Source organism: Pogoniulus pusillus, chromosome 16 (assembly GCF_015220805.1).
Source record: "Pogoniulus pusillus isolate bPogPus1 chromosome 16, bPogPus1.pri, whole genome shotgun sequence".
Lineage (NCBI taxonomy): Eukaryota > Metazoa > Chordata > Aves > Piciformes > Lybiidae > Pogoniulus > Pogoniulus pusillus.
In genome coordinates, this window is record NC_087279.1 from 6,609,631 (window position 1) to 6,621,655 (window position 12,025).

General features: G+C 48.6%; 2 protein-coding genes across 5 annotated transcripts in view; both read left to right on the forward strand.

Annotated features, from left to right (window-relative positions):
• BICD2 (BICD cargo adaptor 2) overlaps window positions 1-1,799 on the forward strand; it is a 67,527-nt gene extending 65,728 nt beyond the window's left edge. Inside the window, exons 8-9 of the mRNA XM_064156265.1 lie at window positions 445-502; window positions 1,241-1,799. Of these exons, the coding sequence (XP_064012335.1) occupies window positions 445-480 (36 nt within the window). The 3' untranslated portion in view covers window positions 481-502; window positions 1,241-1,799. The remainder of the gene's footprint in view (window positions 1-444; window positions 503-1,240) is intronic.
• Window positions 1,800-5,937: 4,138 nt separating this feature from the next.
• FGD3 (FYVE, RhoGEF and PH domain containing 3) overlaps window positions 5,938-12,025 on the forward strand; it is a 94,936-nt gene continuing 88,848 nt past the window's right edge. For all 4 annotated transcript variants that reach the window (XR_010305165.1, XM_064156270.1, XM_064156272.1 and 1 more), the window contains exon 1: window positions 5,938-6,073. Coding sequence is in view for 3 of the 4 variants with exons in the window: in XM_064156270.1 (XP_064012340.1) it covers window positions 5,938-6,073 (136 nt within the window). In the remaining variant the exon portion in view is untranslated. The remainder of the gene's footprint in view (window positions 6,074-12,025) is intronic.

Sequence of the window (12,025 nt, forward strand, 5' to 3'; positions counted from 1 at the left end):
CATTAATGATAATGAGATGGAAAAGGGAGTTGAGCAAACTGAGGTCTAGGTGACTGCAGTCTCAGTATCAAAGTGAAAAGCCTGGTTTCATTAGTTTATGAAGTTTTGCTGCCTAATTCTAACATAGAAACTGCAGTAATTAATTCCAGTGACATACCTGCTAAAATGGGTGTCATTTCTCAACAGGAGGCTGACCAGCTACATCCAAAGCTGCAAATAATTCTATTACTTTAATCAGGGCAAATAACACTCCAGGAAACACTTGATTTCTCTCTGAGATTTAAATAAACTCCACCAGAAACTCCACTCTTGGAGCTGTAGTTCATCTTCAGTTGTGTTTTTCTCTCACAAAGTCAGTCAGGTTGTAGAATAGGGATCCAGGAGGCTTAACTGTACCAAATAGTTAAGACCATGCTGCTTAAAGTCTGCCTTTTCTCACTGCAGTGCTATCTAAAAAAATACAGGGTTAAAGAAAACTAGAGAGACTGACATCTCTTCTCTGGTAAGCATATTCCAAATGTATAAACAAGGTAAAATCCATCTGCTGTATAGTGCAGTAGATGAAGATGTGGAAACAAAGATCCTTTGGCTAAAAAGCTATTCCCAGTTTCTCACTTCCAAGGAAGCAGAGGTTTTCTACAGGTGAATCAATTGGATCAGCTTTTAAAAAGTGTTTCTGAAGAGGCCACAGGAGGAGTTGCTGCTGATTCATCCTACCCAGGGCATTCTGAGAGAGGACGTGCAAAATGCCTGGGCTTAAATGCACTTCCCCTGCTTTCTTGGGGATGAACTGTTGGACGTGACAGAAAATTGACATGGGCAGGTCTTTTATAAGGTGATACAAAATGAATTACAAACATGAGAGCTGAAAGGACCTCCTAAGCCACTTTCATCCCCAGCTCTGCAGGTTGAATGCACTCTGACAGATATACAGCTTTCAGTAAGCTACAAATATAAATGCAAAGCCACAGGAAACAGAGCCGAGAGCTTTCTATAACACTGCTTTGCTGCAAGTTCAGCCTTGGTCTTCTGGTTGCAGCTAGCAGACAGACTCGCTGAAGAGGTCGAGAGTCTGCTGGCTGCTATGCAGGTTGGCCTTTAGCTAAAGAAGTCAGTAACAGCTCCTCATTGTCACTGTCCTCTCCTAGGAGTGTGAGTAGTAGTACATTAAATGTAGCTTTTCTGGTAGGCTATTAGGAGTCTTCTAATGATCTTAGTTTCTACCCTCATTTTACACTAGAGACCCAGAAGCCTTTGTAGCTTGTTACTTGTCAAGCAAGTGCAGCAGGATGACTGTTTTCCCCAGCCCAGCATTTAAAAGATGAAGAATGGCTCTGCTGTCCTTCCTGGGGACTCCAACAAGGACACCCTGAGTTGTGAAGATGAGGCTCTGGAAGGAAGTGACACACCGATCGCTCGTTAGCTGTGACAGGAACCTGCTCATGCTTTCAGAGAGTCAAGGTAACAACTTGGGTGTGTTTTACTTTAAGATCTGAATCCATTTATCTGAAAAATCTGTTAAGCTGGTGCACAGAGAACACCAGGGACAGAAATGCCAGGGTTTGAAGTGCCTCAGTGTTCAGAACTAACACCGACCCAGGTAACTATTTATGAAGTGGGGATGAAATGCAAAGTATTCCACTCTGCTATAAAAGTCTTGTGCCAGAGCATAAAAGATGCAGAGGGACTTGTGTCCTGCTTGGGAGCTGCTTTACTTCTAAGTGCAGTTCCTTGGCTCTGTTGTTCTGTGGTTTTTTACCTCTGGATTCCTGGCTGCTCTGGTAACTGGTGTTGGTGAATATGGAATAAACTCTCCTTTTACCTAAGGTATCCTTAAAAAGCAAGCAAACAAACAAAAAAACTCTACCTCAGCATGGTTTGCAAAAAAATATTCCCCCTTCAAAGCTATCTTTGATGAATCATTTTGCAAATTTTAAAGGAAAGCAACAGAATCAGTTTCAGTGCTGCCTGCAATGTTAGATTTTTGAACTGCAGTGGCAGTTTAATGTCTTTGTGAATGAGAAATAAGGCAGCACTTGGTTAGATTTTGTATTGCAGTGGCAGTTTAATGTCTTTGTGAATGAGAAATAAGGCAGCACTTGGTTAGATTTTGTATTGCAGTGGCAGTTTAATGTCTTTGTGAACCAGAAATAAGGCACCACTTCTTTCCCTGCGATTGGAAAGGGCTGGTTTCAAAGTCACAAAAATGAGGTTGCATAGACACTCAAAAGGCATGTGACAGTACCTTCAAATCTTTTTCTTTCCCCTTCAGAAAGGAGCAGGAAAAAAAAACACCAACATGAAAAAACAAACAAACACACAAAGCTCTGATCAAAACTGTGAGCTTTCTAAGTAAGGCCTCTATGCACAAAGGACCTTTGTCTCCCCAGCAGCGTCATATGATGGCAAAAGCACACGAGAACCATCCTGAGGGTTCCATCATCTGGAAGAGAGCATGACATGTGTCCTTCACACAGAGAGCATGGCAGACAAAGCCTTTGCTTCTGCAAAGCCTTAGCTTAGTTGTGGTAGTCATCCCACCAGGCTTCCATGGTGGCTGCTACACCATAGTTTCCTTGTAGCACAGTGACCTCCGGCTCCTCCTGCTCACTGTCCAGGTTGTGTGCATTGGTGTATAAACATTTCAGGGAGGGTGTTGAGTATGGAGTTTTCAGCCTTGAGGAGGCAGTAGAACTTCTGTTTCTCTAAGGTGCCAACACACTGCTCTACAAGTGTTGGGCTACTACACTCAGGGTTCTCTGTGGCAAGGCATCCCCATCCTCCTGTAAAAGTAGTTTAAAGACTTGTCAATGAGCCCAGCCAATTTATGTCCAAGGATTCTTTTCCCCTTATGGGATAGATAAACTCCATCTGCCACTGGTGCAAAAAAAACCTACCCTGTGGTCAAAAAACCTAAAGTTCTGCTGGTGGCACCAACCTCTAAGCCATGTATGAATCACTTGGGGATTTTTTTCTTTCCTTCCATATCTCTTCACTAGAGGGATTGCGTAGACCACCACTTGAACTCTCGAGCCCCCAAGCAATCTCCACAAAGCCCAAAAGTGTTTTTAATTGCTTTTCTGCTCCTATGCAGTGCCTCATCACTCCCAATCTGCATAAGCAGCAGCAGGTGATAGTCTGATGGCCAAACCAGACTGAGGAGTCTCTTAGAAATGCCCCCAACCCATGCCCCAGGCAGGCACCAGACCTCCCTATGGTGTGGATCCGGCCTGAAAATCAGACCCTCAATTCCCCCGAGAAGGGAATCCTCCTACTATTACAATCTTTCTTTGTTTCTTCTTTGTACTAGTCCTAAATCATGGGACTGGCTGACAAGTCCTGGGTAGCTGCATGCATTTCCCCCTCCATCCCCTCCTTCCCCTAAAAAGGTTAAATACCTTTGTGAAGACAGTTTCACATGGTTTCAGAGATAGGCTGCTTGATAGATGCTTATAAGCTCTCTATTATTTACTCCTTCCAATGAGAAGGTGAAGATTTTAATTCTTAGGAAGGTCTCCTTTTAAACATGTACTTCACCTGAAAAGGCAGCGGTTCACTTTCTGCCACAGAAGCATTTCACCAGCTCTGGGAATCCTCTGCAGCCCACAGAGGACAGCATCATAGAATCAACCAGGTTGGAAGAGATCTCCAAGATCATCCAGTCCAACCTGGCACCCAGCCCTATCCAATCAACTAGACCATGGCACCAAGTGCCTTAGTCTTTTCTTGATCACCTCCAGGGACGGTGCCTCCACCACCTCCCTGGGCAGCCCATTCCAATGCCAATCACTCTCTCTGGGAAGAACTTCCTCCTAACATCCAGCCTATACCTACCCTGGCACAACTTGAGACTCTGTCCCCTTGTTCTATTGCTGGTTGCCTGGGAGAAGAGGCCACCCCCCACCTGGCTACAACCTCCCTTCAGGTAGTTGTAGACAGTAATAAGATCACCCCTGAGCCTCCTCTTCTCCAGGCTAAACAACCCCAGCTCCCTCAGCCTCTCCTCATAGGGTTTGTGTTCCAGGCCCTTCACCAGCTTTGTTGCCCTTCTCTGGACATGTTCCAGCACCTCAACATCTCTCTTGAATTGAGGAGCCCAGAACTGGACACAGTACTCAAGGTGGGGCCTCACCAGTGCTGAGTACAGGGGAAGAATAACCTCCCTTGTCCTACTGGCCACACTGTTCCTGATGCACCACCCTAGCTCAACTGCAGTCGCTCGCAGCGAGGCACAGAGCAGGGGCTCAGAGAGGCACTTTGAAAGACCCTGTGGCTTGTTGTGTGTTTCTGGGAGGTAGGAAGAGATTGATGCTCTGAGTGGACCAAATGACAGGCATCATGTCTCAATTGCTCTGTGACATGAAGATAGAGGAGTAGACTGCAGCTTGGACAGCCACAGCATAAAGGGCAGGACTGCAGCTTGGACAGCCAGAGCATAAAGGACAGGACTGCAGTCTGGACAGCCAGAGCATAAAGGACAGGACTGCAGTCTGGACAGCCAGAGCATAAAGGACAGGACTGCAGTCTGGACAGCCAGAGCATAAAGGACAGGACTGCAGTCTGGACAGCCAGAGCATAAAGGACAGGACTGCAGTCTGGACAGCCAGAGCATAAAGGACAGGACTGCAGCTTGGACAGCCAGAGCATAAGGGACGGGACTGCAGCTGGGACAGCCAGAGCATAAAGGACAGGACTGCAGTCTGGACAGCCAGAGCATAAGGGACAGGACTGCAGTCTGGACAGCCAGAGCATAAAGGGCAGGACTGCAGCTTGGACAGCCAGAGCATAAAGGACAGGACTGCAGCTTGGACAGCCAGAGCATAAGGGACAGGACTGCAGCTTGGACAGCCAGAGCATAAGGGACGGGACTGCAGCTGGGACAGCCAGAGCATAAGGGACAGGACTGCAGCTTGGACAGCCAGAGCATAAGGGACAGGACTGCAGTCTGGACAGCCAGAGCATAAGGGACAGGACTGCAGTCTGGACAGCCAGAGCATAAGGGACAGGACTGCAGTCTGGACAGCCAGAGCATAAAGGACAGGACTGCAGTCTGGACAGCCAGAGCATAAAGGACAGGACTGCAGCTTGGACAGCCAGAGCATAAAGGGCAGGACTGCAGCTTGGACAGCCAGAGCATAAGGAACAGGACTGCAGTCTGGACAGCCAGAGCATAAGGGACAGGACTGCAGTCTGGACAGCCAGAGCATAAGGGACAGGACTGCAGTCTGGACAGCCATCCATGGCAGTCCCAGCTGGGCCTTGCCACATGCACTACAGCTGCCCCCAGCAGCTGCACTGAGGAGCTTTTGGCTCTGAAGGCCACAGCTGCTGCGGGAACCCACAGGCTTTCGAAGGCTCCCATTCTTGCTGCTTTTGACCGGTTTTGAGGCTTTGCCCTGCAGACACCTCCTGCTTCTTTAGCAGAGAAACGGGGAGAAGCTTAGGTGGTGCGAGGGTGTCCGGAGGGGCCTGAGTGCCCCTTCCTCCTGGCCAGGCTTTCAGCAGAGCCCACCCGCTATGCCCGAGGGGAGCGGGCCGCGACACTGCCTGTGCTTCTCGGGCACTTCTCTTGCTTCGGTGGGAGCCTCTGGCAGCGCTGCCCCCGCGGGCCGCGGAAGCGCCGGAGGCCACTTGCCCCGCGGCCGCTGGGCGGCGGAGAGGGAGGGAGGCTGTGCGGGGGTCTTCCCCTCCCCGCCACCGTGGCCTGCAGCGGGGACCCCGCCCCCGGCCGTCACGGAGCGCTAGGCCGGACGCGTGCTCCGCTCGCCCGCCGCAGGGCCAGGAGCAGACCCTTGCTGCCCCAGCAGCCGGCGCGGGCGCTCCAGGCGGGTCCCGCTGGGCGCAAGGGCCGGGCCGGAGCCGAGTGGCGGCTGGAGCAGCTCCTGCCGCCGCTGCCTTTGGGGGCGCCTTGTCCCGCTGGCGGAGCCTCATGGCGCGATGCAGCTGCAGTGGGAGGGAGAGGAAACCCACCCCCCTCGCTCGGCGACCGCCTTTGTAACCGCTCAGCCCGGCCCTACGCGCAGCAGCTCGGGGAGCGCCGGAGCGCGGCGGCGGGAGCAGATGGAGCCTGAAGGTAAGGCTGCGCCCCTCGCACCGGGTCCGCGCTGGCCGCCCCGGGGACTGCCCGGGCGGCGGTACCGCTGCTGTCCCCCGGGGACAGCTTTCCCTGCCAACTCGGCGCTCCCCTCCTCGGCGGAGTGTGGGACGGCCGGGAGCCTCGGGAAGCCCGGGCATGGGAGCAGAGCACGCAGGGTGGGGGTCTCGGCGGGGGTCTCGATGTCTCTCTGGCGGGTGCGAAGGGAGGCCGGTCCCGCTCCAGGTGTGCGAGGGCCGGCGAGGCGGCGCGGCCCGACTCCCCCCCGCCCCCTCTCGTAGCCTCTCGGCCGGCGCTGCCCGATCCTGCTCTGTCCCCTCCTCCCCGCCCGCTCTCGTCTCTCCATGGGGAGCCGGACGGAGCCCGGAGCGGCGGGCGCCGGGGCCGCGGGGGTCGGGCTGGCCCGCGGGGCGGGGGCGGAGGCCCGGCCCGGAGTGCTGCAGCTCGGACAGATGCGGAGCCATGTCGAACTTCTTCATTTGTTATTTTTTTTTTTCCTTTCCTTTTCTTTCCCTCCCGCGGTGAGTGGGCTGGCGTGTTTCTAAAGCAAGCCCATTGTTAGTCGAATCCAAACCAGCCTCTCTAGGCCTGAGCTCTTCAGCTGGAGCTGGCAGATGCTGTTGCCCTGCTCTTCACCTTCGCGGAGGTGAAGCTTTGGTTGCGGGCGGTTACATCGCGGGCCTAGCAAGCTTGGTGGCTGTCTGCAGGCACCCAGGAGAGCCTTGTCCCTGCACGGCTGACAGCGTACGCTGGAGTAAATATAAGTTGTATAGATTTATTTTTAGGTTTCCTGAACTCATATGAAGCCAGTTACGTTAAGCACTTCTTTTGGTAAGACTCTTACTAGCGGCATAGATCAAATTTATTTCCTGCCACTATATTTAGGCACTTAGAAAATGCGAAGTTTTCCTCCAGTCTCTCCATCTCAAATACCTTCTGGAGCTGTTAGTACTTATAATGTAAACCATTTCTGTTGCAAATTGGAAACCTCTGAGCCACAATGGTCTGTTGCATTTAGCTGGAAAGAAAAAAAGAAAGGAGAGGGGGGGGGAAAAAAAGCCCTAAGAAGCCTTATGAGATTCATGTTTAGAAAATTGGCTGCATACATCGTAGCTGTTTTTAAACCTCAGTACCTAAGTCATATTTTCCATTCCAGATATTAAGAGTGGTTAAACTACGTTAAAGGGATATACTCTACCTCAGCTCCCTTGCAAGCTGTAGGGAACTGTAACACAAAGGAAAATGTCTCTACAGTTTAAAAGAATCTGAGGCTACTTCTTACAGTGCCTGATCTGCGGCAGCACTAAAGAGTGGAAGAGGCTGTTGGCAATTGTTCATGACCAGAATTGGGGTTGTTGCCCAAGTATGCAGAGTGTAAATGGGCTATGTGTGGTGAGAAGTGCGTTACTAAAAGTGTCCTTGCATGCTTTCCTGAAGTTTATTTTTAATAGAAAGCTACTTTTCACGATGCTATTATGAGATTTTTAGTTATACAGTTCCCACTAATTTAGCTTCTTTATGACCCATTTTTTGTATCTCCTCAGCTTGATAAGGAAAAAGGATGTAAATGAAACTGAGTTTAAAGTAGTTACTTTCGAAGAAATAAATGCTTATTAAAAAAAAAAATCTGCCCTCCTTTTTGGGTAGGTAAAGGCTGGATCAAGCCAAGAAAGATTATGATGAATTGAAGGCCTGCTGTATCCAGGAATACTCATACAATCTGACTAGTGGTACCTCCTGAAGTCTTTGGGTACCAGTCTTCAGTGTGTTATGTTTGTAGACAAGTCCTCCCCATGAACTGCAGCTTGCAGGAGGTGGGATCTCTGTGCTAGCAGTCTCTCCATTGGTGATGGAAGAGCCTCACATAGGCAGGTGCTGTACATATCCCACCCAAGGTGTGAATATGGAGTCCTGCTCACTGTGCTTGTCCAGCCTCCATGACAAGAGTTCTTTCTTTTTTCAGTGTTGCACCTAGACTGTGGTGATCTGCAGAAGGCTGTAGAGGCTAACCTTATGGTGTTGATCAGCTGTGCCCTCCTTGCATAGTCTTGGCTGGAATCATTCTTAAATGGAGCTGGAATTGCTCTTGTCCAGATCCTTTTGGTGCAGCTCCTTGCGTTTAAATGTACGTCTAAAACTCTTGCTGAAGATGAGGCCTGGACTCTTTCTTTCCAGAGAAGCTCTGCCTCTTTCCAAATGTGTTGATGCAAGCCCTGTCAGGTATTGTCCACAGAGACATGGAAGAAAGATGAGAGGGTTCGTCCTAGGTTCACTCCTTAAGGAAATCCGGTGTGCTGTAATGATGCTATGGTTAATACTAACCAGCAAAGTTCTTGTGGATGTTCCTTAAACTCCAAGTGTTGACCGAGATGATAACGTGCAAGGAGGTTGCGACATGAAATCTTCTTTAGTCTTTGAAGTGTCTCAGAGATGCAAGAAGGGATGTTACCTTCAAACCAATAGCAATAATAGAGTCAAAATACAGAAGTGAAGGTCCTCATGATCTTTTGTTTGGGATGAGCTTCTGTATCATGATTCTGGAGAAGGGAGATCATCTCAGGTCAGTAGCAATGGAAGCAGATCATTGAATTCTTGGCACACTGGGAGGGAAAGACTTGGGAAGTCAGGATCCAATGCGATTGGTTTTGCCTTGTTTGCATTGCAGTGTTTTCAAGACGAGCTTTGTGGCAGGGCTTTTCAAAGCCTCCCAAGAGCTTTATACTCAGACCTCCCTGCTCAGGTTGCTACATGTCATCATATAAGATGTGTGAGATGGGGACTACTACCCTCTGAAATGCTATCAACAATCCATGTGTTTCCTACTGTTTTGCAGTGAAAAATGGACAACTGACTTCTGTCGGAGGTCTGTGGGAGCAGCTTTTTCATTAACTAGCTGGCTCAATGAACACTGGATGTTCCTGACTTGCCTGCTACTACTACCCCAGCTCAATCATCATGGCTGTTTTTTTTTTCCAAATTATTTGCATGTTGCTCCAATTTAGGGATGATGTTAAGGTGATTGTACACCCATAATACTACTGCTGGTGGTCCTGCTTCTCATAGTGTGAGGTGTAGTCTGTGTGAGAACTGAAAAGGCAGGGGGTGTAAATGCAGCAGTGATGTGATTAATGCTTTGTTTCCTCTCTGTACCAGTTTCTGCTACAGCTATCAGTTTGTAAAATTCGTTTTCTTCTTCAGGCTGTTTTGTGAAAACTTATTTTTCATCTGCTAAATACTGAAGACTTGAAGAATCTGAAACCGTTTGAAAGAGGTGTCTTGTAAAACCAAAGACATAAATAATCCCAGCTCCCAGGACTGGATACAGATACTGTGTTAGAGATTTGAGCTATTGATTATGTAGATGTTAACTTATCTGAGTGGAGTAAATAGTGAGGCAGGTGAAAAGTGGCAATGATTCCTGCAGTATCCTGCTTTGTCAGCTCTAGCACATTTTACTGTGAAAATGGATGTTTCACTTGAGAGACTGGTTTACAGTTCCTGCATAATAATGAACATTGATTACATCCCAAATTGTTTGAACTAGTTGAAAGTGAGAAAAGAACAATGTCTTTTTCAGATGTGGAAACAGAATTTGAGATAAGGGGGGTCAAGTGAGAGAGAAATTGAGAGCATCCTCAAACTCCTTAGCTAGTTCTTTCCCTGATGTGGCAGCTCTTAAGCCACACTGTGTCCACCACCATCTCTCGGCTCTCATTTTCTTGTCCTCTGCCATCCCATTAGAACTTCCCACTAAGCACTGAGCCCTGTTCCCTCTAGCAGATGACCCTAGCTCTCCACCGTGGAAATCCAGGTGAATTTAGGCAGAGGTATTTGCAGATGGTTGTGGTGTTCTCTGGAGCATACTGTAATTGGAAGGCAGGCAGGCAGAGCAAGAAAGCTCTGGCTCTCTTGGAGGCTATGAGTAGTGAAATTTGAGAAGGCCTTTGTTGGTGAAACAATAGTGGAGGTAGGCTGGAAAGTATTTCCAGTGAAACTTTTTGCTCCTCCCTCTCCTCTCCTCCCTCCCACTCCCTTGACGTCTCTTAAAAGCAAGCTGTGGAAGAACCGTATTTGCATTTACCCTTTGCAACGGTTTAAAACGCTGTGGGTCTTTGAGTCGTATTTCATCGTTTGTGGCTCTTCACTTTATCTGTACTGGTTATCATTAGGAGCTTTTGGTATTGGAGTGCTGCAAGTTTGCTCACCAGGCAAATGCTGGAGCAGCCAGCAGAGCAAACAGAGCTAACAACGTGGTGTCTTCTCCTGCAGTTCTAAAGGGAGCAACAGCTTGATGCTCACCTCTGTTTCCTCCTTACTGTGGCCCTTGCTTATGCCAGGATGTGCAGTTGTGACCTCACTTCTCAAAGCTGAGTTTACTGAGTTTAAATGGAGGGACTTGACCACAGGTAGTGATATAACAAGAGGCGACGGCCTCAAGCTGCAACTGGGTAGGTTTAGACTAGATGTTATGATTTTTTTTTTCCCAGCAAGAGTGGCCAGGTGTTGGAATGGGCTGCCCAGGGAGGTGGTTGAGCCACCAACCCTGGATGTGTTTAAAAGTCGTTTGGATGCGGTGCTTGGGGATGTGGTTTAAGGGTGAGCCTTGTAGAGTAGGGTTCTCCTTTGGACTTTGTGATCTTGAAAGTCTTCACCAACCTGAATATTTCTGTGATTCTGTGACCACAGTTGGTCCTGTGGTCCCTGACCAGCCTTTCTCAAGCACTGTTCTCCCTGCTTTTTCTCCTGATGTAACTGACTTGTGTTACTATTTCAGTCTCTGTGCAGTGCGATTGTCTGGCAGAGCTCATTGCTATCACCCCGTCCATGCATTCAGAGGGACACTCCTCTTATGTGCCCAGGCATAAGGCCTGGTGTGGGACAGAAAGCCACTGATTTAAGTACTGGGTGTGGAATTGGGCAGTAAGGTTGTTTATATAGCAGAACCTCAGTTGTCTTATGCAGGAATTACTGCAGGGTCCTCGGGGAGCTCAGAAAGCTGATTTCATCAAGTGGTCACCTGCAGAAGCTTCGTTCACAGCTGGGCTGTCTGCATAGCCTTCAGATATCATCAGAATGCTTTTCTTTCTCCACCTTTCTCCTCTCCCTTTTTAGTGTGATTAGTGTTTTGGCTGTGAACTCTAAAAACCCCATGGCTCTTTGACAGGCAGCTGGCAGCACAAAAGCTTGCAGAAGTGCTAAAAGAATTTTCAGCTGTGTTAAGCGCTTGGTGCTGCCTGAATGCTGGCACGGGCGTTAGTGGTGGCATGGGCTTGCTCTTGCACGGCAGCCCCAAAAGGCTGCTCAGACAGACCTTTGTGGGTCACACTCTGCTCGTGATGGGCCTGGAGAAGATTTTCTACCTTTGAGGACTGTGGGAAGCGTTACCAAGTTTTGTGTCTGTTTGAGACGCTGGTGGCTTTCTGGCCAGCTCAGGATGACTGAAAGCAAGAATAATGGTTTCTGTGGGTTTTAATTGCATGGGCTTCTGCTGTGCTTTTAAATGTGTTGGAGTTATTGATTGCTCCTCTTTGGGTGAAAAGATGCCATCAGGTAGTGAAAGGAGTGATGTACAATTCTCGGTCTTCAAATCTGCTGTTGATAGTAGGATGAGGTATCTATTGGTTGACAGTCTTCAAGGCTTTAGCAGAGAGGAATGGAGCAGACTACTGCCATGAGTGGCAAGGAGCTGCTAAACGTTGTAGGTCCTGTGAATTTCAGCATGGCTGTGAGTAATGCTGTTACTGAGGTGACACTTAAAAGTGCTGAGGCATTGCCTTTTGAAAGCTAATTCTAGTCTGAGTTTATTCAGAGATGGATTTGGTGCTGCTGCTTACAGATTTTTTTTGCTTAATAAAGGTCCAAGGAGAGACTGTTTTTGTGCTTGTTTGCTTGCTGAATTAATCAATTTTGCATTATATTTGCCATTTTTCT